Raw genomic sequence first — 26,233 nt, forward strand, 5'->3', positions numbered from 1 at the left:
GACGCCGCTAAACTTATCCCTCTCTCCACTGATGCGCGCACTCGCAGCACTTATAAAAAACGCTCATCGGCTCATCCGCGCTTCTGATTTGTATCTGCATGAAGTACGCCTCGCCGTGTTCGCACCTCGGGCACGTCGTTGCCGTCTTATCCACGTTCCGCCACGCCTCGTCTCCGCCCAGGACGTCGTCAACCGTCTTCCTCGTCGTCTTCACGCGCTGTCGAACGCCGTCAACGACGTCATAGGCGTACGGACACGCCGCGCACCGAAGTCGGACGCCGCCGCCGCCGCCGCTCGAACTCGTCCCCACCGCGCTCTCGCGCTCGATGAGCAACAGGTTGGCGCACGTCGGGCAAAACGTCAGCATCGTCGCGCGCCTCGAGCGTCGACGTCGACGTCGGTGACGCGAGGCGCGCGCGCGTGTGCGGAGCGGCGAGAAAGGATGAAGACACGCTTCACTTTCTAAATTCATCCTTTGAAAAGCCGCAGTCGACGCCGCGCGGTCGTCGAACGCGTCGGTGGTCGAGGGAGCTCGAACCTGAGTGTGAAGATCGATCGCGAACCGATCGACGCGGTCGTGTGAGGCGCGTGAGGGTGGAAAGAGCCGCTCGGTTCGATTCTGTTGCGCGCGCGTTCGCGCGACGAACATGCGCGGTATTCCGCCGTCGCCGTCGTGGTACAGCGCGCACCTGGCGTGCGCGACGTCCAGGGGAGATATCTTTGCGTACGCGTCGGATAAGGCGATCGTGGCGATCGAGGGCGAGCGTGGGAGGGTGATTTGGAGACGGAATGGAAAAGCGCGAGCGAACGCGCTGTGCGAAGCGCTCGGCGAGTGCGAGGAGAGCGGGGCGCAGAAGCGTGTGTTCGCGTGCGGATGCGCGGATAAGACGATTCGGGTGTTCGATGTTGAGGACGGGAGCGCGCGAGGTGGGGGGCTCTCGGGGGGACATCGACACGAGGTGAGCGCGATTAGCGCGCACGGCATCGGGCGCATCGCGAGCGGGTGTCGGGACGGAACGGTTGCGGTGTGGCGGATCTCGAGTGATGGCTCGGGATCGCTCGAGAGCTCGCATAGGGGTATGGATGGCCCTATCACCGCTATGGCGTCCACGGGGGACGTCATCGCCGTCGGTGGGGCGAACGGGACGGTTTGCGCGCTGGATCCGAGCACGGGTTCGACACATCGCGTCGCCACGAGCGGCTATGGCGAAGTTACGTCCCTGTCGTGGACTCGCACGAGAACTTCGGACGGTCAGACGAAAGAACTCCTAGCTGTCGGAAGCCGAGAGCGACGAGTAACGATCTGGGCGCTGGATGAGGGTAAACTAGTGAACTCGCACGCGCTTCTCCTGCCAAAGCCGACAACGGCGCTGAGCGAGGCACAGCGCGGTCGCGTTTGGGTCGCTGTGGCGTGGACAGACGCGAGCGACGAAACGTTCGCTGAGTTAGTGACTTCGGGACAGGGTGGAGATTTGCTTCTATGGAGGGTGCCGTTGACCTTTGGCGATGGAATTGAAGAGGTGAAACAGGCAAAGACGTTCGGACCGCGAGATGCGGCGCACACCCGCACGGTGTTCACGGTGACCACCGCGGACGACAAGTGTTGGAGCACTAGCTTAGATCGAAAGGTCGCGTGTTGGGATCTGGAGACAATTGAAATGAGGTGGTCATATACCGCTCTGGGTGGATACGTGTACGATTTGACGACGGCTGCAGACGATCCGTTTTCCGTGGCAATTGCATGCGGCGACGGAACGGTGCACGCATGGGATCTTTCGCCCACATTGTCTTGTGACATGGGAGAGTCGGTGTTGTGGAAAGGCATTCCAAATACGAAGGTGACGTCCGTCGCGCGCAAACCAAAGAGCGACGTTGTCGCGTTCGGACTCGACGACGGGCGAGTGGGCTGCTTCGATTCAACCAGCGGAAAATTCGCGTGTTACCCCGAATGTCACGGTGCGTCCGTCCATCAGCTGAAATGGCTTGAGATACGCACCGAGGGTGAAGAGCAGGGAGTGTTTTCGCTCACGAGCCTCGGCGCAGACGGTTCATTAAGACGTTGGTTGGAGACGTTTGAGCCCTCGACGTGCGACACGAAAAAGTCTGGCATCGCAGACGCGCGTAAGTACGGCAAATACTTGGATTTAGCGCAGCTATGCCAAGGAGTGGGTTCGAGCGAAAATAAGTACATCGAAACGTTCGATCAATCACCCGTTGTCGGGCGTTTGGCGTGCGGATGGTCCACCGGCGAGTTGAGCGGTCACGATTTCGGTGAAGTTCTTTGGCAACATCGCGAGCACAGTAAGTCTGTGTCTCGCGTGCGATGGCATCCAGAGTCCGACGATGCATCGAGCCAATATTCATCGTGGCTCGCTTCGTCTTCGACCAGCGGCAGCATCCTGATTCACGGTATCGGTGGTTCCGTCCTTTGCGCGCTTCCGCGGGCATCAGTGCATGACATTGCCTGGTCACCTCGCGCTAACGTTGCGATTTTGGCGTGCGCGCTTCATGGAAGTGTCAAGATATGGAGCGTCGATAAGGTGGCGCACGATTTTAATCTCAGCAACTTGGCTGTTCTGCACGGACACGTCGGAAAAGTGATGTGTGTGAAATTTGCGTATCACGATGACAACATTGTCTTGAGCGGCGGCGATGATAAGACATTTCGCATTTGGAATTATACTGACACGGATCACGCGCCGCGCGATGCCGAAACGTCTGCGATTAAGTTGGGTGCTTCTTTTACGGACGACATTGTCGTTGAGCAACCCAGCAAGGCGCCGAGTGCGAAGAAATCGTCTTCCTCGGTGAAGAGCAAAGCGCCCAAATCGACTGGAATTAGTGGTCCGCTGTTGAAACCTCCACAGGGAGAGAACACGCCGGAGGGCATAGAAGTAGGACGTGCAGCCGTGCTCGCGCTCGCACGACGTGTTTTTAAGGGCGAGGCCACCGATGAAGTCGCCTCAGATACGCTCACGTATGGTCCAAGCGGGACAGCGCTGTACGAAGATACCGACGCAGCAATGGCGCTCCTGTCAAACGAGGCTGAATCGGCCTCCCGAAACGCGAACTCGTTCAAAGACGTCGAACGCGCGGTAGCTTTGCACATATATCAAGGGGATTACGCCCGAGCTGCTCTGACGCTGTTGAAAGCGAGCGATTCGCCGCTGCCGAGTGAATTCATGTCGATTTTCGTTGGCGGCGGTTACGAGGTATGGTCGACAGTCGCCGCAGCGCAGTGCGAAAGACTCGCTGCTGCGGGAGAGTTCCAGCAAGCTGCAATGTTACGGTTGTCATTGCACGACGTTCGAGGAGCGATACGAACTCTCAGACAGGGCGGGATGATTCGTGACGCCGCGGCGCTCGCTGCTGCCAGACTCCTACCAACAGATGAACTTCTGCTCGAGACGAGACACGAGCTCGCCGCCGCCGAAGAAACGCGCGGAGGCATGGAGGCAGCGGCGAAGACACATATTTCCCTCGGCAATGCGGCCGCCGCCGTGCGCGCTCTGATGAGACCTGAGGTCGGCGGAGCACTCGCCGCCGCCAAACTCGCCCTCATGTGCAACCTCACTGGTCCGCAGGAGAGACGCACTGTGGTTCGCGCTGCGATCGAGCTCGCCGAGAAAGACAACTACACCGATGCCATGGACCTTCTCAGCGAGCTCTCCGATATCTTACGACGCGATGGACATGACGTGGACGTCACCGCGGCTGTCATCGGCACCGCCAACGCGCCTGAAGTCGCCGCCGAGCTCGCTCGACGCCTCGCCGTCGCATCCATCTAGCCACGTAGCGCACATTCGTCAACACAAACTCACAAATCCGATTTATCCATAGTCGACGCCGACGACGGATCCTGTCTCGCGCGTCTCGTACGCTCGACTTCCAACTGTCGCGCGCGCGCGCGGTCCACGCGCGTCGCCGCACTTTCCCACGCCCGCCTCGATCGCGCGCGCGCTCGTCCGCGAACAAACCGCGATCGTTCCGTCGATTCTCCCGCGATCGCGCGCGCATCGCGTCGAACAGTCGTCGAGACGGTACGTTCGTCCCGATGCGCTTGACCTCGCAGCGCTTCGCTGGCGCCGAGCTCCTGGACGACGCTCTGCGCGATGCGGCGTCCACGCGCGATGTGGCGCTTTTTCACGCGCACGTCGCCGACCTCGAGACGTTACACGCGCGCGCGGTCGAGGAGGGGACGTGGGCGGAGACGTCGGCGGCGGCGAGGTGCCTGAAAACCATCACGGCGGGCTTCGCGTTGAACGCGCGCGATGTCGATCGCGCGTTCGAGCTCGCGGAGTCGTTCGCGCGGCACTGCATCGGGGTGGACGACGACGCGGCATGCGACTGGTGCTCAGCGGCGCTGGCGCTGGTGGATAGGTTTGGAGAGGACGTAAGCGGTGCGCGTGTAGCTTGGGCTTTGGCGTTCGCGACGGTGGAGTCGTTCATCAAGGGAGACGCGACGGGATATCAGGGGTTCGGATCGGTGAGCGGATCTCGTTTGGCGTACGTCAAGGTGGTGCGAAAGAGTAGGCGGTTTTTTGAGGATGGATCGGCGAGAGCGATTTGGGCGCGAGTCGCCGACCAATGCCGAGAGACGGAGCACAACAAGTGCTTTGAGGGAATAGGTTTACTCCAGCTGTTCATGCCGTGCATGAAAATGTCACAGGACAATGATGATGCGACATTTTTCGTGGAGATGATGCGAGGAGAGTGGCGATCTCTCTCGCGCGCGCTTGGGTCGAGCACCTTCTGGATGAGCTCGTGGATGTCGATATTTTCTCAATTGGCAAAGCATGACATCAGACAAGAGATTGAGTGGAGCGATTTGTACAATGACATTTTCACGACGACTCTGAAAGCCATGGAGCTGCCGATTGGTGGTATCGAGGGCCGACACTCGTTCGGACGGAAGATGAGCTACAGAACTGCGATGACTTTCGGCTCTTCTGTTGAACCGCCGAGACGCATGCGATCGTTGTCAAAATTTTTTATTTATCGCGCGATGATTGACAGCACCGTCGTCGATGCGATCGAAAAGGTTGTCGATTACATCGAACATTTCTATCATCCGAGTAGCAGTGGATCATTCATTGGGCTGCTCGCGCACTTTCTGAGATACAACATCAAGTACATGAACAAGTTCCTAGGCGATGAGAATAGACGGGCTCCGCCTGACGTCCTCTCTCGGCTCGTTACATCGTACAAACGATTAACTGATAGGGCGTTATTTTCAAAATCTTCGGATCTTCGTCGATACGCCAACGTTGGGGTCGGTCGATTAGCGTACATCGATCCTGGACAGATATTACCCGGAGTCATGTCGCGTTTTGAAGACGCATTGGCGCACGAGACGGCCACGCGTCAACTGGTACCAGCTCTCAACTGTCTGACAATTTGCGTTCGACCGATGATGTTACTCCCCGCGAACACCGTGTATGAAGGTCCAGACGAGTCTTACGTAAATATCAGTGAATTTCTTGCGTCTGCGATGAATGCCTCTATTCCTGGCATTGATGTGAACGATTCATTGAAAACATGTGCCACTTTGAGATTCTTTTCCATGGTTATCATGAATCTCCCGCGCTTGATAGATGCGGGAGAACCAGGCGCGGTCTCACACGTTCAAATTTTATGGTCGGACTGGACAATACAATTTCTGGCACGATTATTTGTCTTGTTTGAGCATCTACAACCAGATACGCACGGAAGCAAGTCAGACGCCGCGGATGCCTTTAAAGGAGCCGCGCGAGAAGCTTCCGGATTTTTGCTATCTGCATCATCCATGTATAGACCCCTCCTTCGAATGCTCTTTACGAGACTCGATCCGAGCATTGCACGCGTTGCCATCAGGAGAGTTGCAGCATTTATACGCGAGAACATGTTCCCAGAAGTCTGCGAAGAGATTGCGATTCTGGTGCAGGCAACGATGCTTGCTGATCCTGAGCTAGCGTATGAGGAGATCATCAGGCCGATGCTGAAGACTTTGGATGACGAACTTATCGTCGACGGTCCGCTATCGACGACGACAGAATCGCGGATTTTCTGGTGTACCGGCATCGTGACCAAATGCGCCGTGATGAATCGGGATATCACTTTTCGACTTGTCGACGATTTCAAGCGTTTGGCGCAAAAAGTGTTCAAATTGGGGGAGAAGCATCATAATTTGGATGTGTTGTCTTACGCTGAACTGATGATCACTACTCTTCTGCAAGGTCTGACAACTGTGGAGGCGATGGACCAATACAAGGACGAGGTTGATGGAGATTCTGTAACCAACTGGGTCTGTTTGAAATGGAATGCGGACGATAGCGGACAAGTTATTGGCGATCAGCACTTACCGTCACCCTTTGAGTGGAGGTTGCCAAACGAGGCCGTGCTGGAGGTCACAAGAAAAATCATTGATGAATTTCTTCTCGCACCAGCAAACGAGCTGCTCGAGGCACCAGGTGAAGATTCCATGGATTGTGAAGACGACCCTTCATCGGCAAAGGATATGATCAGGACGAAAGTCTCTATGCTCTACGCGGTGTTGAATGGTCTGGAAGAGAAGTTGCAAGATTTTGAAGAAGATGATCCGTTGCTAATCACTGGACATGTCAAGTTGTTCCCTGATGTCGCTCCGAGAGCCTTGGTGGCGCGCGCGCTAGTGGCTGCGATTCAAAAGACGAGCTCAGATGATACTGAGACCCTGAATTTGATCTGTTCGGCCGCAGAATCGACGTTAAATCCATCTTACAGGGCCTTCATGTCTCAGAAGAAGAGTCTCACATCGTTGAATTCTACGGCGTTTTACTTCACCCAGCCACGGCGAAATGGAACACAGAGCAGGTATCCGAGGTGGTTTATCGCAGAGAAAGTCATGCTCGGCGCAATTTGGCGCAACACAGGGTCATCATTACTTTCTAGATCGTCTCCATCATTTCATGCGGCCGGATCATCCGATCCTGATCGAGCCGCCTTAGTCGCGGCAGTCGAAGACTTGTCCCTGAGCAAGTATGCAAGCGTTCGATCAGGAGCTCTTCCCATGATCCAGGCGCTATCCGCGAGGTTTCCGAGAGATGCTGTACCTTTCGTAGAAAAGTCGACGCGAGCACTCGCGACTGGCGAAAAAGACGAAGACAAGTGCATCGCTGCTTGCGATGCGCTGCAAAATCATTTCGCGCTTGGCCAGACTCTGCGCCGAGAACAGATTTTTGTGCCGTTTATCGAGGCGCTACTGGGGAGCTCGCATCACGGCACAGACAAAGCGCAGAACTCAATCGGTTCATTGTTCTTGTGTTTAGCCCTCATGTTCTCCCGCGGTTTGTTTCATCCGGTGCCGCGAGCCAGCCTGTTGCCTCTGAAGGAGCGCATGATTTTATCACTAAAAGAGAGATGTGATTTACACTGGAGCTACGAAATGATGACCAACGCCATCACCGTCTTTTTCATAGATCCGCATGATGATGCGTCATTCTTGTCCACCGCAAGTGAGATTTTCATGGCAAGTGTAGTTGGTGATCTCAAGGTAGTGAGATTCCCAGCAATGTGCGCGTTACTCATGATGAGTCGATACGAGTGCTTTGAATCCAGCTGCGCGCCACAACTGAAGCAAGTGATGAGCGCCAAACCTGAGGAAACGTTTAAACAAATTTTGACAAATTTTGCGATAGCGCACTCATCTATCGAGAGCGGCGAGGGACGTGGTAGATCGCATGGGAAGTCCGATATGCTGATGCAAGCAGCAGAGTCACTGTATGGATTCGCAAATGAAATGGCTGGTCCTGAGTGGCCAAATTCTCGCGCAGCTGATATTATGACCTCTACTGGGGCGTTCATCGTTGCCGTAGCGAGATTTTGGAAAATACTTGCTCAGATTTCTCCCGCGGATGTGGCTGTTGGTGTCCGAGCGACGATCAGAGAACATGGAGAGATCCGTGAGAGAAGCATGCGCTGCGCACTTGCTGAAGCGCTAGCTGGGGTACTGGCCTCGCGATGCCTTTCGGAGAATGATAGGGCTTGGATGCACGAGACATTTTTCAAGTATGCTTTGGATGCACCTCCCGAACAGCGAGAAGAGTGGCTCAAAGGAGCGGCGTTTTGCACCGATAGTGGCGGAAATATTTCCGATGACCTTCTTCGGCATCTGTCATCTATTCAAGTGAGCACCATGGCACAGCTGGGCAGAAGTCTTGAAATTACTCGAGTCTGTGTTGCACAACTCTGGAGAACGAGTGAAAGCGACGATATAAAGCTTGCGTTACTCGAGCTTCTTGCTGATCCGATGAGCTCGCCGCTCTCAAACGATAGTCGTCTAGTGCGTGAAAGCGCCGCTCAACTCGCAGCAACTTTGCTCGCGGATCGTCACGAAGCACTCAGCGCTGCACGAGCGAAGCTCATTCTCTTACTAACGGCAGACATTGAAAACATCACCGTGTGCGCTTTAGCGTCAGATCCGGCACATCCTGATCCAACGCTCGTAGCCTCTCGAAATGCTCTTGAGGGTATCTTTTATACTTTCCTCGAGATGTGCCGTCGAGGCGATATTCTGGAGGTCGCATCATGCGTCCCGGTTATCGTTCGAGCAGCGCTGCGCACGGCAGAAGCTAAAGACAAAGAGTTTGCAATGGTTGCTAAGCTCACGGGAGCGTACTTAAAATATCCTCGATTCAGTCAGACTGATTTGCAAGCTTTCACTGGAATTCTTCAGTTGACCCTGTGCGACGCAAATTGGCACACACGCGCCGCCACACTTCGTTACATTCAGGCGTTGATTTACCATCACGCGTTTACGATTGAATCCAGTTTATTTGTTGCTTTACGTGCTGGCGTCATCGAGTGTCTGAAGGATAGGCAGTTAGAAGTGGCGCAGTTGGCTTCCCAAACTTTGATGATTTTCTTCAAGGGAATCGGTCTAGCGGATGCCTCGACGTTACGCTCTCAATTTCTTGAGGTCGTCGTGATGCGTCTGCCTCGCGACGCCACGCAGGAGGCCATCGCGTTCAAACACGCCGCCGTGTTGGGTTTATCGGCATGCGTGCTCTCTCACCCGTACGATGTTCCAAGTTGGATGCCCGAAGCAATGGAAGCTCTCAGTTTCGCCGCGTTGGAACCGTCCCTGATCAAGCAAACAACACAGCGGACGTTTGCAGAATTCAAAAAGACGCATCAAGACACCTGGTCTCAAACCAGGGCCGCCTTCACGCACGAGCAGTGGGAAAACATCACATTAGGCTTAGATCTCGCACCGAGTTACATCATCTAGACAGTACCCCGGTAGCTGTAATTTTTCATCCAGATGCGCGCACATTGAGTGAGACAGCGAGAGAAACGCGCGCGCGCGCCACTCCGCGGCGCTCGATATGACAGACTCTCCCTCGAGAGACACGCGTCAAAAACCCGAACTCATCGACGAACGTTCTGGCGCCTCTGCAGCCGGAACGGTGACATTTCACGGGACCGTGTCGTCGCAGCAATCAACCGGGCACCATCCGCATCCCACGCCTGCGACGCAGCGCGACGGCGTTGCAGTGTGCTTGCAGTGCACGAGTTTCTTCAGCCCCACCGCTTCAGGACAAACCATATGTTCAACATGCTCTTCTTGGTCGTCACCGGCGCTAGCGCAACAGACCGAGCGGCAGGGTCTCATCCTTTGTCCAGGGTGCAGGGGAATCCTGGTCAGACCAAGAGCTCCTCATGCGATAGCCATGTGCGGGCAGTGCCAGACAATGCTCAAACTTCCCGAACACGTCGATGAACATCACACGCATCACGCTCCGGGATACGGCGAGCGATTCGAGTCGTCGGCTTACGGAATAGCCGCGGCGAGATCACACGGGATGCGCGCGCCACCAGGATTTGTGCCGCATCCTATGACGACGCCACCAATCCAAAACGTTGTCGCGTGCATATGTCCGGGGTGCTCAGCAGTGGTACAAGCGCCACTATCGGCGCCAATCTGCAAGTGCGGGAACTGCGGGCAATTCATGACGGTTCCGTCGCAGATGTGATGCGCTTACGCGACGCAGACGTGATGAAATATATGTTGTGATGGCGTCGCTGATGGGAGGGCTCGATCGGCGATTTTCCATCGTGTTTCGGTTTAAATGGAGCAATATGATGTGTTAAATCGCGTCTGATGAGGTCATCAGCACGAGACGGCGCGCGCGTCAAAAGGAGGTCGTTTCGCCCGTCATGGATTTAGTGTTATGTCTTATTCGCTTCGGAAACGTACATTCTAGCCCTTCTGAGCGAGCGCCATCGACTCTTTGAAGCTTCGAGCCAGGCGGATCGATCGCTCACCCACAGCGATCGATACCGACGCGCCTCAGCCGCGCGCGTGTACTCGCGCGCCGGATGTTGGATGTCGAACGCGCGATCACGCTGCGCTCGCTGTGTCACACTGCGGTCGCGCTGTTTCGACGTCGCTTCCCGTCGCTTCGCGTGCGTGGCGCTCGGTGTCGCGTTGGGTCGCGGCGCCATCAAAGCGAGCACCTCAGACTGCGCTGAGTGCCCGTCGTAGCCGAATAAACATCGCTCAAAATCCCCACGCGGTGGTTGACGGGTGATCGAGTACAGCTTATCCATGTCACCGCTTGCCTCGCACGAGATGATCCAGGCGAGGAGCGGATCCATGGCGATGATCGAGCGGCGGTTTGTGTCGCGTGCGCGTCGCGTCAATGCCGCAAATCGATGGGAACGATCGAGCGACAAGTTGAATAGAATGTTTAAGGTATTGAACACGATTCGCGATCGAAACGATTTACGCGCCGAGAGCGAGTGTGAGCTCAGCCTCGCAAGCGAGCTCATCGCCGACGAAGCACTGACCCTTCATCTTGGCGATGCCAAAACGCTTGTTAAGCTTGGTGAGGACAACCTTCATCACGAGCGTATCGCCCGGAACGACGGGTCGGCGGAACTTGACGCCATCGATGCCAGCGAAGAAGAATTCCTTTTGCGTACCACCCGAACCTACATCAACGCGTCGATGGATCGTTTCGTCAGTCATTCAATCCTCCTGCTCTCTCTCCCTCACTATCGATTTCAAACCTGATTTTGCTCGCACCGCGACGCGTCACGCACCCTTTTCACCCGGTTCGAGCATCACTAACCCGCCGACCTGCGCCATGGCCTCAACCATCAAAACACCCGGCATGATCGGTCGCTGCGGAAAATGTCCCGGGAAGAAGTTATCGTTGATGGTAACGTTCTTCATCCCGATGGCGTACTTTCCGACCTCGATCTCCACCACGCGATCGACCAACAAGAACGGGTATCGATGCGGGAGCAGATCCATGACCTGACCGATGTCCATGGCTGCTGGCAGATTCTTTCCCATGCCCTTGGCGGGCGAGCCGGGCTCTTCGCCGGCGTCGGCGCGCACGACGACGCGCGATCGGGCGAGAGGTTTGTTTTGCGACTTGACGCGAGTTTTTTGCGACGCGCGCGCGTTGGGAGCGACGCGGGACGCGTTGGCTTGACAGGAGGCTTGAGCGAACATGTTAAGTGGTTCGGCGAGCGAGGCGGTCCGCGAGCGGCGGGCTGTGACGAGCGAGGCGGTGGGAAGCCAGCTTAGGAAGAGGGCAACTGGCCACAGGATAACAGAATCGAAGCGCGCTGAGTCGGCGAGCGTGAAGTGATTTGCGCAAGGCTGGTGAGGGACGAATCGGAGGCGTTGAATGGATCGATCGAAGGGATATGGTGAATCAATGACATTGCAGAGTTTGAGGACTAGTACACGAAGGGAATGAGGCGGTACTTGACGAGTTGGCAGTATCGCGTCCAGTCGGCTCCGTACTTTTTCTCGCACGCTTCGCCGTCTCTGCCATCTCTGTGCACGAGGAGGATGCCAAAGTAGATGACGTAGAAGTACGGGGCGAGGTGAGAGAATCCGCACGGGAGACACCACGCCCAGGCCATGATCCAGTCGCCGAGGTAGTTGACGTGGCGACAGATTCCCCACCAACCGCTGACAATGAGCTTGGTGCCACGCTTGGTCTGAAGCGTCTTCAGGTGCGACACCCTCGGGTCGTTCGGGTTAGTCCTGAACAAGTTCTTCTGAGAGTTAGAGCCACGGAAAATCCAGTATCCCACGCACTGCACCACGAGGATGGCGAGAACGTGCGCGTTAGATATTCTCACCGAGTGCTCAAGGATGTACCGGCACTGCAGCGAGTACGTAAACGGCACCCATACTAAGTCTCCGAACGCAAGCATGAAACCGAAACCATCGGTGGTGATGTCCATTGTGGTCAAAATCGCTGGTTCATTCCACAAAGCGTCAATAACATACGCCCCTTGGAAGACGCACACCAAAACCATCGGCGCAGTGACGGTGCCAATTCGAGCGTACTGCTTCGCGGCAAAACCTAAGTCTAACAACAACCAACCGATTAATCCGGGCGTCAACTCGCAGAAAACCTTCAAATCGAACGCCCCGTTCATGATTCTTGGATTGAGCTCGCGTCCGATGAAGAAATCGTACACTGCGTTCCCGCTGTCGCCGCCCGCTGCGAGCATCTTGCCTCGTCCGAACGAGCTCGCGTACAAATACGTCGACAGCACGTATGCGAACACCACCATCGCCGTAAGCATGGATAAGAACTCATCGTGTACACTCGCGAGATCTACCACGTTCGCTCTCGTGCCGAAGACTACCACCGCCATTGTCACGACGAACACTCGAAACCCGTTGAGCTTATACCGCAGGCGTGTCCCGTCCGGTAGCGTCACGCCCTCCTTCACCGCACCAGGGATCAAGACATGCATCATCACTGTGAATGCCATCCAACCGAGCGCGTACACCGTCCCTCGCGCGCTCGCGAGCGGCATGTGCGACGGGAACCCCGGGAGAGCCTTCGCGCCCTCGCGCGCGAGCCGCCCGACCTCGACGCATCCGTCCTCGTTACAAGCATGCACGAGAAAGTAGCACACGAGCGGGAGGACGACGGTGATCCCCAGAGCCCCTATAGGTCCCCCGAACTCAAAGTGCGGCTTCGTGGGCGTGACGGCGCGTGGTTTCGGCGTCGATTTGGACGACTTTCGCTTTTGGGGCGAGCGCTTCGTCGACGACGACGACGCGTGAGCGGGCACGCGGGCGCTGGCACGCGGCGCGCTCGGACGTTTACTCGGCGTGCGACGGGTCGCGGGCATCGAGATCGCGCTTCGAGCGTGACGCTGTGAGGGTTGACGAGATAAACTGCAACTAGGCTGTGTACAAGTGTTGGAATTCCACAACGGCATCCTTCAGACATCGCACGAACCCCTCGACGTCCTCTAAATACAGCCAATGTCCACAATTTTGAAAGCAAGTGGATCGGCATTTACGGATCGGCGATACACCACCCAATAGTTCCTCGAGCGCTCGGAAGCCTTCGCGTGGGAAAATTTGAGACTTTTCTCCGTACAGGATTACCGACGGCACGGCAGTCGTTCGGCACACCGAGCGCCAATCCTGATGCGTGTGGTCGTACATCAGCTCGCACAGCGCCTCCGGATCGCATTTCAATGTCTCGTTCTTCAACATTAGTAACACCTGGGGATCCATTTTCTCTGGCTCGTGAATGCAACACGCGGCGTTTCCATCGGCAAACGCCGACATGTCGCTCCGAACCGCACGCGCCAAATTCTCATACGTCTCCGCGTCGTAACACCCCAAAGACCCACACGTCCAACCCGGTCGACGATTTTGTAGTGGGGCCTGATCGACGAATACCGTTCCGGCGATGCGCTTCTCGTCGTCGCCGAAAAGTTGTAGGTAACTCCAAATCACCGCGCTGCCCATCGAGCACCCAACCAGGATGTACCCTTTAGTTGACTGCGTCCCTGACACGGCATCTGCGTCCAAGATCTCTCGCAGATCCATTGCCAAGCGCGCGACGGTGCACCCACGCCCGCGAGGCGACGCCGAGTCACCGTGTCCGCGCTGGTCGTACGTCAATAAATTTGCTTCGACTAATTCGAGTGTCTCCATCGCGGGGTCAAAGTATCGCGACGACCCGCTCCAACCGTGAATGAGGACGATCGTGGGGCGAGAGGGGGAGTCGTCCTTCTTTGTGCATCGACCGACGAGCTCGACGCCGTCGGACGTGACGTGGTGGAAATCGTTGAGAGGCATGACTGGCCACAGTGTGAGGCGGTGAAGCGGACCTTCGCGCCTAATAATGAATCTATGAATAACAAGGAAGTGAGATTATCGTGATCGTTTCGCGTGATGAGAAGCTCAATTCGGGCAGTTCATGGACCAGTGTCCGGCCTCGCCGCACTTGAAGCAATTACCCTGCTGGCCGCCAACGCCTTCATCACGTTCAGCGCGTGAGCGTCTTCGCCCAGCCGCGCCGCCACGGCCGCCGCGACCGCGACCACCGCGCCCGTATCCGTCCGCCACTGGCGGCGGATTCGGTCGTCGAGCTGGCGACTCGCGAGCGGGTGGATGGTCCTCAGCTTGACACGCGCGCAGTAGGTTTTGAAACTCGGCATCGCAAAATATGCACCCACTCCATCGTTGCATGTGTTGGTACCCAACTGGGAGGTACAAGGTGGAGAATTTGAACGTCAGTAGACGTCCTTGGCATCGTCCGCACCCTTCTTGCTCGATTTTGATATCTCGTGTGCAGCTCGGCATCGCAATTCGACTCATGCAGTGCGGGACTGCGCACGAGGCGATGAAACTCTTCGAATTGCGCACGCCCGGAGCTGATCGCAGCGTCGACTCTCCTTGGCAGCTCGGACACGTGTCCCGGATGACACCAATGAGATCACCGAACGCGTCGGCGCCGTTTCCGTTTATATCATTCCCAGGTGGCATCGGTCGATGACCTACTCCATTCGCGGCGTTGTCCTGCCCATTCATGAATGCGCCTACGGTGGTCGTCAGAGTGAGTCCATCTGCGGCGACTCGATCGTACGCATCCAACATGGCTTGCAGGTGCGCGCGTAAGCCAGCGTTAGGGTCTAGTCGATTCTTTGCCACCGCATCAACATCCGCCTCCATTTTCGCTCGTTTCGTCGGTAGCCACATGTCGGCGACTCCCATTCTGTCATACGCCAGAACGAGCGCCTCGCCAAGTTGTGTGGGCGTCAATCTATTATCGCCAACCTTGCGCGCGTACCCTCTCTCCCCTACTACTTTTTCTATGTGCTGCGCCTGCGTGGCGTCCGTTCCAATCATATGCGACTCCATGAGCGATAGTAAATCGACCTCGCTGAGATAATCCGGCGGCCTCGTCTGGCCCTCGTGCAAACTCAGAGCGGGCACAAACTGTTCACCAGGAGTGTACAAAGGGAGCGTGCTGTTGCCCCAGTTATCGTACGCGGGCGCCAATCGCGGGCCTTCTGGTGGTCCAGGACCGTAGATATCCAAATAATTACGCTCGCGAATCATCACGCCCGTGGCTCGAAACGTCTCTCCCGCGACCACAATGTCGACATGCGTCTTCATAGCGATTGCTGGGTGCGAACACGTCGCCAAGAAATGTCGAACGACAAACTCGTAGACCTTCGGTGCGTGCTGATTTTTCGCTCGCATCTGTTGATATTGCGCTTCGGAGGCCAGCTTTGTGGGATAAATCGGAGGGTGCGCCTTATCATCCTTCCCACCGCCCGGAGGTTGTCTAAACCTCCCTCCGTTAATCAACTGATCAACGTAAAAGCCAAACTGTGGATGCGGATGAAGATCTCGAAGGGTGCCGTCGTAATTGAAATCGGCAGGAAACTTGTCTGTCTCCGTGCGCGGATAGGAGATGAAACCGTCGTTGTACAGGTCTTCGGCGATCTTCATGATTTGTTCCGGCGAAATGCGCAGCGTTCTGTTCAAACGCTTTTGCATTTCGATTGTGTTCAACGGATGCGGAGGCCATCGTCTACTCTCTTGACCGTCCACATCGATCACTGTCGCGACATTAGCGCGCGCACACATGTTGTGCAGAGCGGACGCGAAGCCACGATCGAAAAGTCGACCGCGACTCCACTCAAACTTCGTGTTTGTTCCCTCCCTCGCGTGCGAACACTTGATGGACCAAAAGTCTTCACTCACGTGCGCATCGATGTCCCACTTCCTCTGCACGATGAATCCAAGCGTGGGGAACTGACACGGCCCATACGACACGATCGACTTCCCCTTATCATCCACGGGCAACCCCACGCCCGCACGCTGGAGCGCCAACGTGTTGAATCGTGTGAACGCGGCACCCAGTCTCAGATCCAACTCCATGCGCATATCCACAGCCTTGGCCTCGTACTCGTTCGGCTGCACCAAATTAGCCAATGCCCTATCGGCGTCACCGCGACCGAGCGCGGAGAACCGCGCGCGTAACGCCGTGATCCCCGGTTTCGCCTGTCGACACGCCTCCAGCACCTCAAACGCGATGTTCTCGCCCTCCCGATCGCAATCCAACCACAAAATAACCGTATCGCACCCCCTCGCCTCTCGCTTCACATTCTCCGCCGTCTTCCGTTTATCCTCCGGCACCCGCTTCACCACGCGCGCGTCCACCAAGAGCTCTCTCGGATCGACGCTCGCCCACCTTCGATGTCGTTCCTCCGCGAATTCAAAATTACTCAGGTGTCCCGTCACCGACGTGAACACCATCGTCACCGGTCGCCCTCGGACGACGTGTTCGAACTCCCACACCTTGTTCCACGCCGTCGCGCCCTCGCGCACGCGCGCGGTGCCGTTCGAGAGCACGCGAGAGATCTCTTTCGCGACGGATGGTTTCTCAGCCACATTCAGGACGCGCGCGTTCGGCGGCATCGTCGACGCGACGCGCGCGTTCGTCAACCCGCGCGCGACTCGCGCGTTTTCGTCTTCACCGCCGCGGCATCGCGCGCCGTCCGCGCGTCGTGGGGTGCCGTCGAGGTAACGTCGCACGAGCGTCGGTGCTTGTGAGCTTTTTTTCGAATTGGTTTTGTTTTCATCGTCTCGACGCGTCACGCGCCGACGCGCGCGCTCGCGCGAGGGGACGATGCGGAACGACGATATCGTCCGCCGCGCGCGCTCGGACGGGCGCGCGTACCGCGACGGCGACGAGAATGGGAGCGAAGATGGAGTGAAATCAGCATCGAGTCGCGAGCGTTCGGATGCTTCGACGAGCGTGACGCGACGCACCGCGTGGTTCGCGTCGCTCTTGGGGCGCGAGACCGCGCGCGGGCGTCTCGAACGTCGCGCGGCGTACGAGCGACGACGCGCGGAGGCGATTCGAGCGAATGGGGCGCGCGTGGAGGCGAGCGAGAGCGTTCGCGCCGTCGCGATGGACGTCGAGCGCTTGCCGAGCGACGATCCCACGGCGCGATCGGTGACGATGGTGGAGGCGTTGAAACGGATTCTGGTGACGCACGCGATCGGGACGAGACGGGGGTATCGGCAGGGAATGCACGAGGTTGCGTCGGCGGTGCTGTTGTGTTGCGCGAGCGCGGCGGAGTACTCGGCGGCGCCAAAGGGAACGGGACGGTGGGAGGACGGCGATTCGGAATCGATGGCGTTCGTCGATGTGGATCACGGCGAGGATAAAGACGCCGAGGCGGCGGGGGAGAGGGATTATAGGTTTGTCGAGCACGACGCGTTTGCCGCGTTCGTGGCGCTCATGGGCGACGCGAGCGACCGCGAGTCGGACGGGCGCCTCATCTTGGCGGCGTATTACGAGGACGCGTCGACGCCCACGTCACCGATAAGCGAGGCGTTTCGAAGGATAAACAACGCCCTACGATCGGTGGACGCGGCTTTAGCGAAAAAATTGCGAGACTTGGAAGTCGAGCCCCAACTGTATCTACTTCGATGGCTTCGGCTCGCGTACGGACGAGAGTTCCATCGAAGCGATGTCCTCGAGCTGTGGGATGCCATTTTCGAGTGTTTGCCGGGCGTCACGTCGGACGGAGAGACGATTTCGAGTCGCGACGTGTACGAAGGGATGGCGGTGAGCGTCTTGATCTCGATGCGAAACGAGCTGTTGAGCGCCGAGGACTTCGGCACGGCGATGAGTCAGTTGCAGCAGGTACCTCAGGGGATCCATATGCGCCATATGATCGCGAGATCGAAGGCGATCGCGATGACTGGGCAGTTGAAAGAGAATGGCCCGGAAAACATCCTGACCTGGACGAAGTCCTCGAGAAAGCACGCTCGTCAATCGACGACGGTGAAGAATCGTCTCGTCGTTCCAGGCATCGCCGGTAAGTCGATGTCCACCTCGCAGAGCAATGATGTGGACAGTCTCGATGTCGAGGCCTCCGCGAACGAAGAGAGTTCATCGGTATCATTTGATCTCGAGGCTTCGTATGAGTCCCAGGCGCGACGAGAGGAGAAGATTTCGAAGCCTTATCGACGCGTCGAGTCGCTCACGCTCAGTGTCCCGGCGCCGGTATCGATGACGCGCACCCGTCGCCCTTCCAGACGCGATGTCGAAGGCCTTGAACTCGACTCCGACCCGTTCACGGCACCAATCTTTGGTGCGGTATCGAGACAGGACCCCGATCGGACGACGAACACCGACGTCGCCGCCTCCCGAGAAGCCGCCATGCGCCATCTTCGAGCCGCCCTGGACGCTCTCTCGCGCGCCTCATCCTCCGGCGACGTCGATGCCGGCGTCGCCGCGCTCCAGATCGACACCGCCCTCGGCCGTTTGAGTGATTAATATCTACGTCATCATCCTCGCGCCGATCGCGCGTCCTCGAACCGCGTCTCCGCCGTCCTCCGTCGCGCCTCCGCGTCCGCGAACAGTAAAATCTTCCAGGGGAAAGAACGTACCGCCACGTGGCGCGAGCCGCGGCCCCACATCGACCGGCGCGGCGCCCCTCGCGCGCGCGCGCGCATCGCGAACGCGCGGCGACGCGAACGCGAAACCTTCGATCGATCGATCGCCAGCGAGCGCGCGTCGAGCGTCGTCGGCGTCGTCGAACGGGTGAGAATTCTCGCCGCGTGAGAAATCTTCGCGGAACTCGTTCGAATCGTCGGAACTTCGACCGGACGACTCGCGATGGCGGAGACGTCGGATAAGGCGGTGATCCTGGACGATTCCACGGTCTTGTCCAAGGGACGGCGAACGGGATGGACGCTGTTCGGGCTGTCGGTGCTCATGGGGACGTTTTGTTTGGCGCTCATGGCGACGTTCGCCGCCGAGCTGGCGAAGACGGTGGGCGACGGAGGATGCCCGAAGTACTCGGACTCGGATTTGCTCAAGGAAAATTGGTGCAAGTGTGGGACGAGTAGTGGGAACCCGCCGAGCGTCGGTCCGTGCAATATCGGGGGAACCGTCGAGTTTTTTGCGGACACGTACACGGCGAATGCGTGCCCGAACGCGTGCTCGGGCGCGTGTAACGCAGACTCTTCGCAAGTTAGTGACAGCGACGCTGTTGCGTCTTGGAAAGCAATGCTCACTCGGTTTGACAAGTGCAGGTCTAACGTTAAAAAAGTTCGTGAGTGCCTGCCGACTGAGGATACCGACGGGCAGTTGGCAAACTACCGTGGACCAAAGTTCGCGCACCCGTCACTCTCCTTGTCGGCCACGTCGGCTTTCATCCAACGCGACGCCTTCTTGGACGCGTGCGACGCTCAGGCGACATATGTCGATCGCCGTGAACGAGGTGGCGTCGGTGTTCTCGCTATGATTTGTCTCGCGCTCGTGACTTGGATCGTCACGTCGCTATACGTGCTCCGTAAACCAAACTACGCCAGGTATCCTCGGGAAACCATCATGCAGCCGCTGACGAAAATCGGTGAGAAATTTTCATTCAACCATCGATACCATCCTGATTCCATGTGGCTCTGGTACTCCTCTTTCATGGGTCTTTTCGGAGTCGCTGTGCAGTTGTACTCGTTCTACACACCGACGACGACGGATATTCGCATCCCCATCGTTCAAGGCGTTTGGGTCACTGTGGAGATCGTCACGCGAGGTTTTCTCTTACTGCTCGATAAGTTCACGGTGCTTCAAGCCAGCTCCATCTTCTTCGATATCGGCTTCGCTGGCATCGGTTTCAGCGCTCTGATGGAACCTTTCTTTGAGCCAAAGATAACAACGAAACTTCCCGAGGTGGATGAATCCGTCACCGATTACGCGTTGGCCATTCGCGTTCTCTCGTTCGTGTATCCGCTCATCATGTCCGCGAAACAGGTTAAAGACCTTTATGTTGATAACTACTGGCCAGCACCGGCGACAGCACACGCTATGGCGGAGAAGAAGCGCTCGTTCAAGCGCACCGTCATCAAGCTCGTGCTGTTGGGCCTTCAGCTCGGCGCCGCCAGTTCTGTATACGGTATTATGGGCGATAAGACTCTCTGTCACCAGTTCCGCACGTGCGCGCGAACGACCTGCGAACCAAACATTCCCCATGGCGCTCCTCTCGATGGCCTTCTCATCAACGGTAACAAGGGATACCGTCAAGAAATGATCTCTGAAGACGGCATTGAGAAGTGGCGTTGGGGTATCAACTCTCAGACCAAGTTGAAATTTGTGAAATCCAGCGGTAAACTCTACGCCGACGTGGAGTTTGCCGTCCCGAACGGAGCGATTGAGAACGACGTGAGCAATCCTGGTGGGAATGGCGCAAGTGGATCTGTTGGTGGATATACAGCGCCGACGCAGTCGTGCGGTACTCGCTTCGAAATTCAGTGCCAAGAAGTGAATCCTCGCCATGCCTTTGAAGAACTCACTGGCACGTACGAATGGGTCAAGTATAACACGTCTTCTTACAAGCTCGTTGCGACGCACGATTATGAACAAACATCTGGCGACCCATCGTGCTTCAGCAGTAGCACGCCGTGGGGACCAACAAACGCAATGTTCATGGCGTCCAACTCCATGCGTGTCGGCGGTACCGTCGCGAATCCGGATCTCGGTTACGTTCTCGAAGAGAATTCGTGCGATGAGGGTGGCTCGTACTCTGAGTACTGCCTGATTCAGCCGCCTTACGTCGCAGTCTACGCAGCTTACGGACGCTCAACCGTGCCGTCTGGTTCTCTCACGTTGGGAGCGTCTTCGTTGTCCAGTGTCTCAAGCAACTGGTACACATCAACGAGCTCGTTCAATCTCAATCTAGATAAAAATTTGGTCGTCGCCCTTGGCAGCTCTTCGTCTTCCGGCGGTTCCAACACCGGCGGTTCCAACACCGGCGGTTCCAACACCGGCGGTTCCAACACCGGCGGTTCCAACACCGGCGGTTCCAACACCGGCGGTTCCAACACTGGCGGTGGCGGGGGTGGTTGCACGCCGCCGCCGTGCTCGTGCACAGGCTCCAATTGCCCGGGGCCCTCGTGCTCGGGCACGTGCACCTGCACCGCGTGGACGTGTCCTTCTGGCTGTTCTTCTTGCCCGCCTCGCAAACAGTGCGAGAACGGCTCCCCCACCGCCATCGTGACCAGTGGGTCGTGCACTGGGATGCAGCCGTGACCATCGCACCGAGTGTGCTTTCGCTCAATAAAACTATCCAACCAAGCAGTCCGCGCGTGCGGCGTGAAACGTCTTCCAAGCACTCCGGGCGCGGCGTGTATGAACATATTATCCCCACCGCACTCCCCGCCCCCGATGTCCCGCGCGCGCGCCCCCGACGCGGTGACCCTCAACGAGACCCGCGAGGACGCCGCGCGCGCCGTCGGTGCCCTCTTCGCCGCCGCAGCGACGCGCACGCGCGGTGCCTCCATCAAGGCGCGCACGCTCGCGCCACACGTTCGACACAAGCGCGCGACGCACGCGGTGACGTGCGAGACGATCAAACACGCTCGAACGATTAAAAGCGTGTTCGCGGACGCGTGTGAGGATTTGCGAGCGCTCGTGGACGAAGACGCGGGCGAGAGCGAGGGAAAGGAGACGTTTCGACGACGCGGCGAGGCGTACGTCTACGCGTACGAGACGCTCTTCGGAAACGGACGAGGATTGGAGCGATGGGAGGGAGGTGAGGGGTGCGCGATCGCTCGGGAGAACGAGGAGGCGATGCGAGAGGCGTTGAAGCGGGAGATGACACTGAGAGGGGTGTCGAGCGCGAAGGCGCTTTCGGAACTCGTGGTCGAGGCGAGCGAAGGCGCGAGCGTTCGATATTCGCGCACGGCGCGAGTGAACACGCTGAAGATGACGGTGAAAGATGCGTTGGAGGTGTTTAGGGGCGATGGGTTCGAGTGTGACGTGGACGCGCTGATCGATACGTTGTTGGTATTCCCTGCGGGGACGGATTTGCACGCGCATCGCTTGGTGAAGAGCGGCGGGGTGGTGCTCCAAGGACGGGCGAGTTGCTTGCCCGCGGCCGCGCTCGCCCCGGAGCGCGGATGGGCGTGTATCGACGGATGCGCGGCGCCGGGGAACAAGACCACGCAGCTCGCTGCGATGGTCGGAAGAGAGGGAGGTGTGTACGCGTTTGACGCCGACGCGAAGCGGTTAAAGCGACTGAAAGAGAACGCGACGACCACGGGAAGTCACGCGATCATTCGGGCGAAGTGTCAGGATTTCCTCACGGTTGATCCAGCGAATCAGCAGTACGCGAGCGTTCGTGCGCTCTTGCTCGATCCCTCGTGCTCGGGATCGGGCACTGAGGTGAACAGAGGAGACATAATGCTTCGAGAGGCGTTGTGCGATGACAACGATGATGAGAACGAAGTCGACGCGGCGGACCACGATCGCGTCGAGAAGCTCGCAGCGTTTCAGAAGAAGGCGTTGACGCACGCTTTTAACTTTCCAGAGGTCCAGCGCGTGTCGTACAGCACGTGCAGTGTGTATGAAAAGGAGAATGAGGAAGTTGTCCGTGACGTAATGGGCGCCGCGAACGAGCGCGGCTTCAAACTAGTGCACGCCCTTCCCGCGTGGCATCGCAGAGGCATAGCTATTGATGGACTGTCGGAATCCCAAGCGCGCTGTCTCATTCGAGCGGATCCGACTGAAGACGATATGGAAGGCTTCTTTGTCGCAGTTTTCGAGCGAGACGTCGAGCGGACACGTAGCAAAGGATGCGAGCTTCCCCCGTCGAATCCGAACGCTGCCGCGGCGAAAGCGGAGTCCGAGCGCGACAAAAAGAAGAGGTCCATGAAACACGCGACGATCGCGCAACCTGTGTACGCGAAAAAGAAGTCAAAGGGAGGAAAGCCGGCGCCACTATTTCGGTGACGGTAGTTAGTTGTTGTACTTGTAGTCTACGGTAGAATAGATCAATTTCTTAGAGATGATTCGAGCCATCGAGCGGGAGAATAAATTACGCGGAATCTTCCTCCCACGTGAGCGCCTCCTTGACGTACTTCACGCCGAGCGCGACGGAGGTGAGCGCGATCGGAGCGGCGCCCGCTTGCCACGACATATCCGGGGCGTACGCGACGCCGCGCGCCATGAGCGCCGCCGCGAGCGGAATGGACCCGATCGCGAGCAACTCACCGTTCACAACCTTGGTGATACGATTCGCGAGCTTCTCGCTCATCGGCTCCACCTCACCCTTGGCCTTGGCCGCCGCGCGCTGAATAATCTTAATCGTCGGAAACAACGAGCTCGACCCCATGACGGTGAACAACCACATCTTCACCCAAAAGATGGGCTCGTGCGCGTAGAACTCCCACCCCTTACCGTACTCCGTCGCCCGCAGATACCCGGTGTACAGCACGAGGACGCCCGCGATTCCGTACACGCTATCCGCGATCACCAAGCGTTGCTCCTCGTCCTCGCTCATGTTCGCCTTCACCGTCAATCGCTCCGTCGTCAACGCACCGACGACCAAGACGAGACCGAGATAGTGTCCGTACGCCGCAAACGCGCTCGCCACCGGGTCCACCGCCGCCTCCGCCGCGCCCGCGGCGCACATCCCGAGCACCGCCGGGGCGATCGCCACCGTTTTCTTCATCGTCGTCGCGTCATCGGTCGAGACGACGCCCTCTCGAGCGCGCGCGCGCCGCGACTCGGTCGTCGCGCGCGCGAGGGCGACGCGACGAACCGTCTTCGACGCCGCGGTCGATCGCGCGACGCGCGCGGGGGCGAGCGCGCGCATGGCGTGCGCGCGCATGGCGACGTGGTGTGACGTCACGCCGCACCGCGCGTCACAGAACCCCCGTCCGAGGGCGCGGGAGGACCACCGACGCGCGCGCGAGGGGCGCCGGCGCGGCGGGACGACGCGCCGGGGTCGACGTCGGCGCGCGCGGGCGCGGCGAGGCGCTCGAGGCGCGGGCGCGGGTGGATAACGCGCGCGATGGGTGGAGAGGGTGCGGTGGGCGCGCGCGCGGTGACGATCTCGGGGGCGACGACGGCGCCCGTGGGGGCGTTGATCGTGATCCCAGGGCTCACCGATGGGCCGGAGTCGTTGGCGTACGGCGCGAGCGAGGGTTCGGCGCTCTCGCGGGCGTGCGAGGAGCGACGCTGGGCGTTGGTTCGGTTTGAGCTGTCGTCGAGCTACGATCGGTACGGGACGTGCACGCTGGACGATGACGCCAGAGATATCGACGCGGTGATCGCGCACGTGATGTCAACGAGGCCGAGCGCGCGGGAGATCGCGCTCTTGGGGCACTCGACGGGGTGTCAGAGCATTTGTCACTTTATTGCGCGCGGGTACGAGACGTCGAAAGCGGTGAAGCGCGTCGTGCTTCAAGCGGGTGTCTCGGATCGGGATTGGTACGAAAAGGACGCGGGACGCGAGGCCATGGCACAGGCGATCGAGCGAGCGGAAGCGATGGCACCGGATGAGCTGATGCCGAAGGAAACGCCCGGGACGTACGGCGTGGCGACGACTGCTCGGCGATTTCTCTCGCTCGCAAAACCAGGCGGAGACGACGATTGGTTTTCGCTCGACCTCTTCGATGGCACGCGCGAGGACGCGTCGAAGATTCCTAGACTCACCGGTTGCGCGCACGTGGACGTACGATTGGTCGTTTCCACGCTCGATGAGTACGTGCCGTACGACGCGTCCACCGTGTTGGCGCACGCTGAGCGCGTTCGAACAAGCTTTGAGCGCGTATCGAAGAGCGCGCGCGCGCACTTTATCGCCGCCAATCACGATTTGAGCGACATGCGGGAGGAAGATGTGCCGGGATTCGTCGAGTTCGTCTTCACGTGAGCATTGCCCGCTACCGGTGTGTGTAAAATTACTGTTCTGTGTTCTATAGGCGTGGGCGTATCTTTTTCACTTTCTCTTTGCGGGCGTCTTACGCTTCGCTGGCGCCTGCTTTTTGGAGCTCGGTAGCCCTATGTCAAAGAGCTTGTCTGCCTCGACTTCAGCGTCTACCTCGGCCTCGCGCTCAGCCCTGAGCCGCTCGATCTCCTCCGCCGTGTGCTCGTACACGTTTGCACACGGCTCCGGGGCTCTTCTTCGAGGCGATATCGCCTTTTTCTTTTTCGGTGAGTCACTCTTCTCGAACAAACCAACGACGTATTGTTTCTTGAATCGCTTGAAATTCTCCCCGCCGTCGTCCACATCGCGTCTGCTCGCGTTCCCGTCAGCGTCGCGTCTCGTCCGTCCCACCCCAATCGTCACCGTCTCCGCCTCCCCCAGCGTCTCCGTCTGCCCACGTCGTCTATCGCTCCGAGCCATCTCCCCGTCGTCCATCACCATCGTTTTCGGTGCCGCATCCTCCGTTTCGCTCTCATCATCATCATCGCGCTCCGTCTCGCTCCCGTCGTCTTCGAACCGAAATCTAACCGTAATCTCCGTCGCCCCCTTCCCGAGCGTCACCACCCGCTCGCCGTCGTCTCTCCCGCACACGCGCGTCCACGTGGACGTCACCTCGACCACGACGCCGTCGCGCTGCGCGAATCTCGTGCCGTGCGCGCTCCCCAAGTCTCTCGCCTCGCACGCGTCGGCTCTCGTTCGAAACTCCGCGTGTCGCCGGCTCGTCGTCGCGTCGCCGTCGGAACCGGCTCTCAGGGCGCAATCGCGATGTCGACCGACCACAACGCCGGCGCCCTCGCTCGGGACGACGATTTCGCGCGCGCCGTACGCGAGAACGAAGGCCATCGCTCGCGGATTCGCGCGACGCGCGTCGCGCTCTGACGGTCGTCGCGCCACGTTCGCGTCCATCCCTCGTCTCCCGAATCGACGCGCGCGCGCGAAAATAACCCAATCACATCGTTCGCCCGTCGTCGCTCTGCACGATGTGCGCTCCCTTGGACAACGCTTTAAACAGCTCGAACGCCTCGGCGAGCGGTCCGCGCGCGCGCCTCGCCGTGCTCTCGGCGTCCATCGTCCCACCCGTCGCCAACGCCGCGGCTTCGTCGTCGCTCAGCGCGCCATCGCCCCCGATGGATGTATCGATCATATCCGCGTACGCCGACATGGCCTGCGCCTCGGCGTCGAGCCCTAGGCCGGC

General features: G+C 58.5%; 16 protein-coding genes across 16 annotated transcripts; 7 read left to right on the forward strand and 9 right to left on the reverse strand.

The window, feature by feature from the left end:
• Window positions 1-13: 13 nt before the first annotated feature.
• On the reverse strand, window positions 14-367 carry OT_ostta03g03960 (DNA-directed RNA polymerase, subunit C11/M/9; the record flags this gene model as incomplete). Its single annotated transcript, XM_003078252.1, has 1 exon — window positions 14-367. One exon carries the CDS (start codon window positions 365-367, stop codon window positions 14-16), a length of 354 nt encoding a protein of 117 aa, XP_003078300.1.
• Window positions 368-647: 280 nt separating this feature from the next.
• On the forward strand, window positions 648-3,788 carry OT_ostta03g03970 (WD40 repeat; the record flags this gene model as incomplete). Its single annotated transcript, XM_003078253.1, has 1 exon — window positions 648-3,788. The coding sequence occupies one exon, from the start codon at window positions 648-650 to the stop codon at window positions 3,786-3,788; it is 3,141 nt and encodes a 1,046-aa protein (XP_003078301.1).
• A 266-nt stretch (window positions 3,789-4,054) lies between these two features.
• On the forward strand, window positions 4,055-9,247 carry OT_ostta03g03980 (Armadillo-type fold; the record flags this gene model as incomplete). The annotated part of the gene is made up of 1 exon (XM_003078254.1): window positions 4,055-9,247. The coding sequence occupies one exon, from the start codon at window positions 4,055-4,057 to the stop codon at window positions 9,245-9,247; it is 5,193 nt and encodes a 1,730-aa protein (XP_003078302.1).
• Window positions 9,248-9,344: 97 nt separating this feature from the next.
• On the forward strand, window positions 9,345-9,992 carry OT_ostta03g03990 (unnamed product; the record flags this gene model as incomplete). The annotated part of the gene is made up of 1 exon (XM_003078255.1): window positions 9,345-9,992. The coding sequence occupies one exon, from the start codon at window positions 9,345-9,347 to the stop codon at window positions 9,990-9,992; it is 648 nt and encodes a 215-aa protein (XP_003078303.1).
• Window positions 9,993-10,188: 196 nt separating this feature from the next.
• Window positions 10,189-10,617, reverse strand: OT_ostta03g04000 (unnamed product; the record flags this gene model as incomplete). Its single annotated transcript, XM_022984837.1, has 1 exon — window positions 10,189-10,617. One exon carries the CDS (start codon window positions 10,615-10,617, stop codon window positions 10,189-10,191), a length of 429 nt encoding a protein of 142 aa, XP_022838562.1.
• A 127-nt stretch (window positions 10,618-10,744) lies between these two features.
• On the reverse strand, window positions 10,745-11,482 carry OT_ostta03g04010 (Beta-hydroxyacyl-(acyl-carrier-protein) dehydratase FabZ; the record flags this gene model as incomplete). Its single annotated transcript, XM_022984838.1, has 2 exons — window positions 10,745-10,953; window positions 11,065-11,482. 2 exons carry the CDS (start codon window positions 11,480-11,482, stop codon window positions 10,745-10,747), a joined length of 627 nt encoding a protein of 208 aa, XP_022838563.1.
• Window positions 11,483-11,712: 230 nt separating this feature from the next.
• Window positions 11,713-13,134, reverse strand: OT_ostta03g04020 (Ergosterol biosynthesis ERG4/ERG24; the record flags this gene model as incomplete). Its single annotated transcript, XM_022984839.1, has 1 exon — window positions 11,713-13,134. One exon carries the CDS (start codon window positions 13,132-13,134, stop codon window positions 11,713-11,715), a length of 1,422 nt encoding a protein of 473 aa, XP_022838564.1.
• Window positions 13,135-13,186: 52 nt separating this feature from the next.
• On the reverse strand, window positions 13,187-14,098 carry OT_ostta03g04025 (hypothetical protein; the record flags this gene model as incomplete). The annotated part of the gene is made up of 1 exon (XM_022984840.1): window positions 13,187-14,098. The coding sequence occupies one exon, from the start codon at window positions 14,096-14,098 to the stop codon at window positions 13,187-13,189; it is 912 nt and encodes a 303-aa protein (XP_022838565.1).
• A 105-nt stretch (window positions 14,099-14,203) lies between these two features.
• Window positions 14,204-16,732, reverse strand: OT_ostta03g04030 (Zinc finger, CCHC-type; the record flags this gene model as incomplete). Its single annotated transcript, XM_003078258.1, has 1 exon — window positions 14,204-16,732. The coding sequence occupies one exon, from the start codon at window positions 16,730-16,732 to the stop codon at window positions 14,204-14,206; it is 2,529 nt and encodes an 842-aa protein (XP_003078306.1).
• A 211-nt stretch (window positions 16,733-16,943) lies between these two features.
• On the forward strand, window positions 16,944-18,605 carry OT_ostta03g04040 (Rab-GTPase-TBC domain; the record flags this gene model as incomplete). Its single annotated transcript, XM_022984841.1, has 1 exon — window positions 16,944-18,605. The coding sequence occupies one exon, from the start codon at window positions 16,944-16,946 to the stop codon at window positions 18,603-18,605; it is 1,662 nt and encodes a 553-aa protein (XP_022838566.1).
• Window positions 18,606-18,947: 342 nt separating this feature from the next.
• On the forward strand, window positions 18,948-21,359 carry OT_ostta03g04050 (unnamed product; the record flags this gene model as incomplete). Its single annotated transcript, XM_003078260.2, has 1 exon — window positions 18,948-21,359. The coding sequence occupies one exon, from the start codon at window positions 18,948-18,950 to the stop codon at window positions 21,357-21,359; it is 2,412 nt and encodes an 803-aa protein (XP_003078308.2).
• A 135-nt stretch (window positions 21,360-21,494) lies between these two features.
• Window positions 21,495-23,060, forward strand: OT_ostta03g04060 (RNA (C5-cytosine) methyltransferase; the record flags this gene model as incomplete). The annotated part of the gene is made up of 1 exon (XM_003078261.2): window positions 21,495-23,060. The coding sequence occupies one exon, from the start codon at window positions 21,495-21,497 to the stop codon at window positions 23,058-23,060; it is 1,566 nt and encodes a 521-aa protein (XP_003078309.2).
• An 85-nt stretch (window positions 23,061-23,145) lies between these two features.
• OT_ostta03g04070 (Protein of unknown function DUF2214, membrane) lies at window positions 23,146-23,781 on the reverse strand (the record flags this gene model as incomplete). The annotated part of the gene is made up of 1 exon (XM_003078262.1): window positions 23,146-23,781. One exon carries the CDS (start codon window positions 23,779-23,781, stop codon window positions 23,146-23,148), a length of 636 nt encoding a protein of 211 aa, XP_003078310.1.
• Window positions 23,782-24,123: 342 nt separating this feature from the next.
• On the forward strand, window positions 24,124-24,984 carry OT_ostta03g04080 (Protein of unknown function DUF1749; the record flags this gene model as incomplete). The annotated part of the gene is made up of 1 exon (XM_003078263.2): window positions 24,124-24,984. The coding sequence occupies one exon, from the start codon at window positions 24,124-24,126 to the stop codon at window positions 24,982-24,984; it is 861 nt and encodes a 286-aa protein (XP_003078311.2).
• A 66-nt stretch (window positions 24,985-25,050) lies between these two features.
• OT_ostta03g04090 (Forkhead-associated (FHA) domain) lies at window positions 25,051-25,881 on the reverse strand (the record flags this gene model as incomplete). The annotated part of the gene is made up of 1 exon (XM_022984842.1): window positions 25,051-25,881. The coding sequence occupies one exon, from the start codon at window positions 25,879-25,881 to the stop codon at window positions 25,051-25,053; it is 831 nt and encodes a 276-aa protein (XP_022838567.1).
• A 106-nt stretch (window positions 25,882-25,987) lies between these two features.
• On the reverse strand, window positions 25,988-26,200 carry OT_ostta03g04100 (unnamed product; the record flags this gene model as incomplete). Its single annotated transcript, XM_022984843.1, has 1 exon — window positions 25,988-26,200. The coding sequence occupies one exon, from the start codon at window positions 26,198-26,200 to the stop codon at window positions 25,988-25,990; it is 213 nt and encodes a 70-aa protein (XP_022838568.1).
• Between the last annotated feature and the right edge of the window lie 33 nt (window positions 26,201-26,233).

This window comes from Ostreococcus tauri (genome assembly GCF_000214015.3).
Source record: "Ostreococcus tauri WGS project CAID00000000 data, contig chromosome 03, whole genome shotgun sequence".
Lineage (NCBI taxonomy): Eukaryota > Viridiplantae > Chlorophyta > Mamiellophyceae > Mamiellales > Bathycoccaceae > Ostreococcus > Ostreococcus tauri.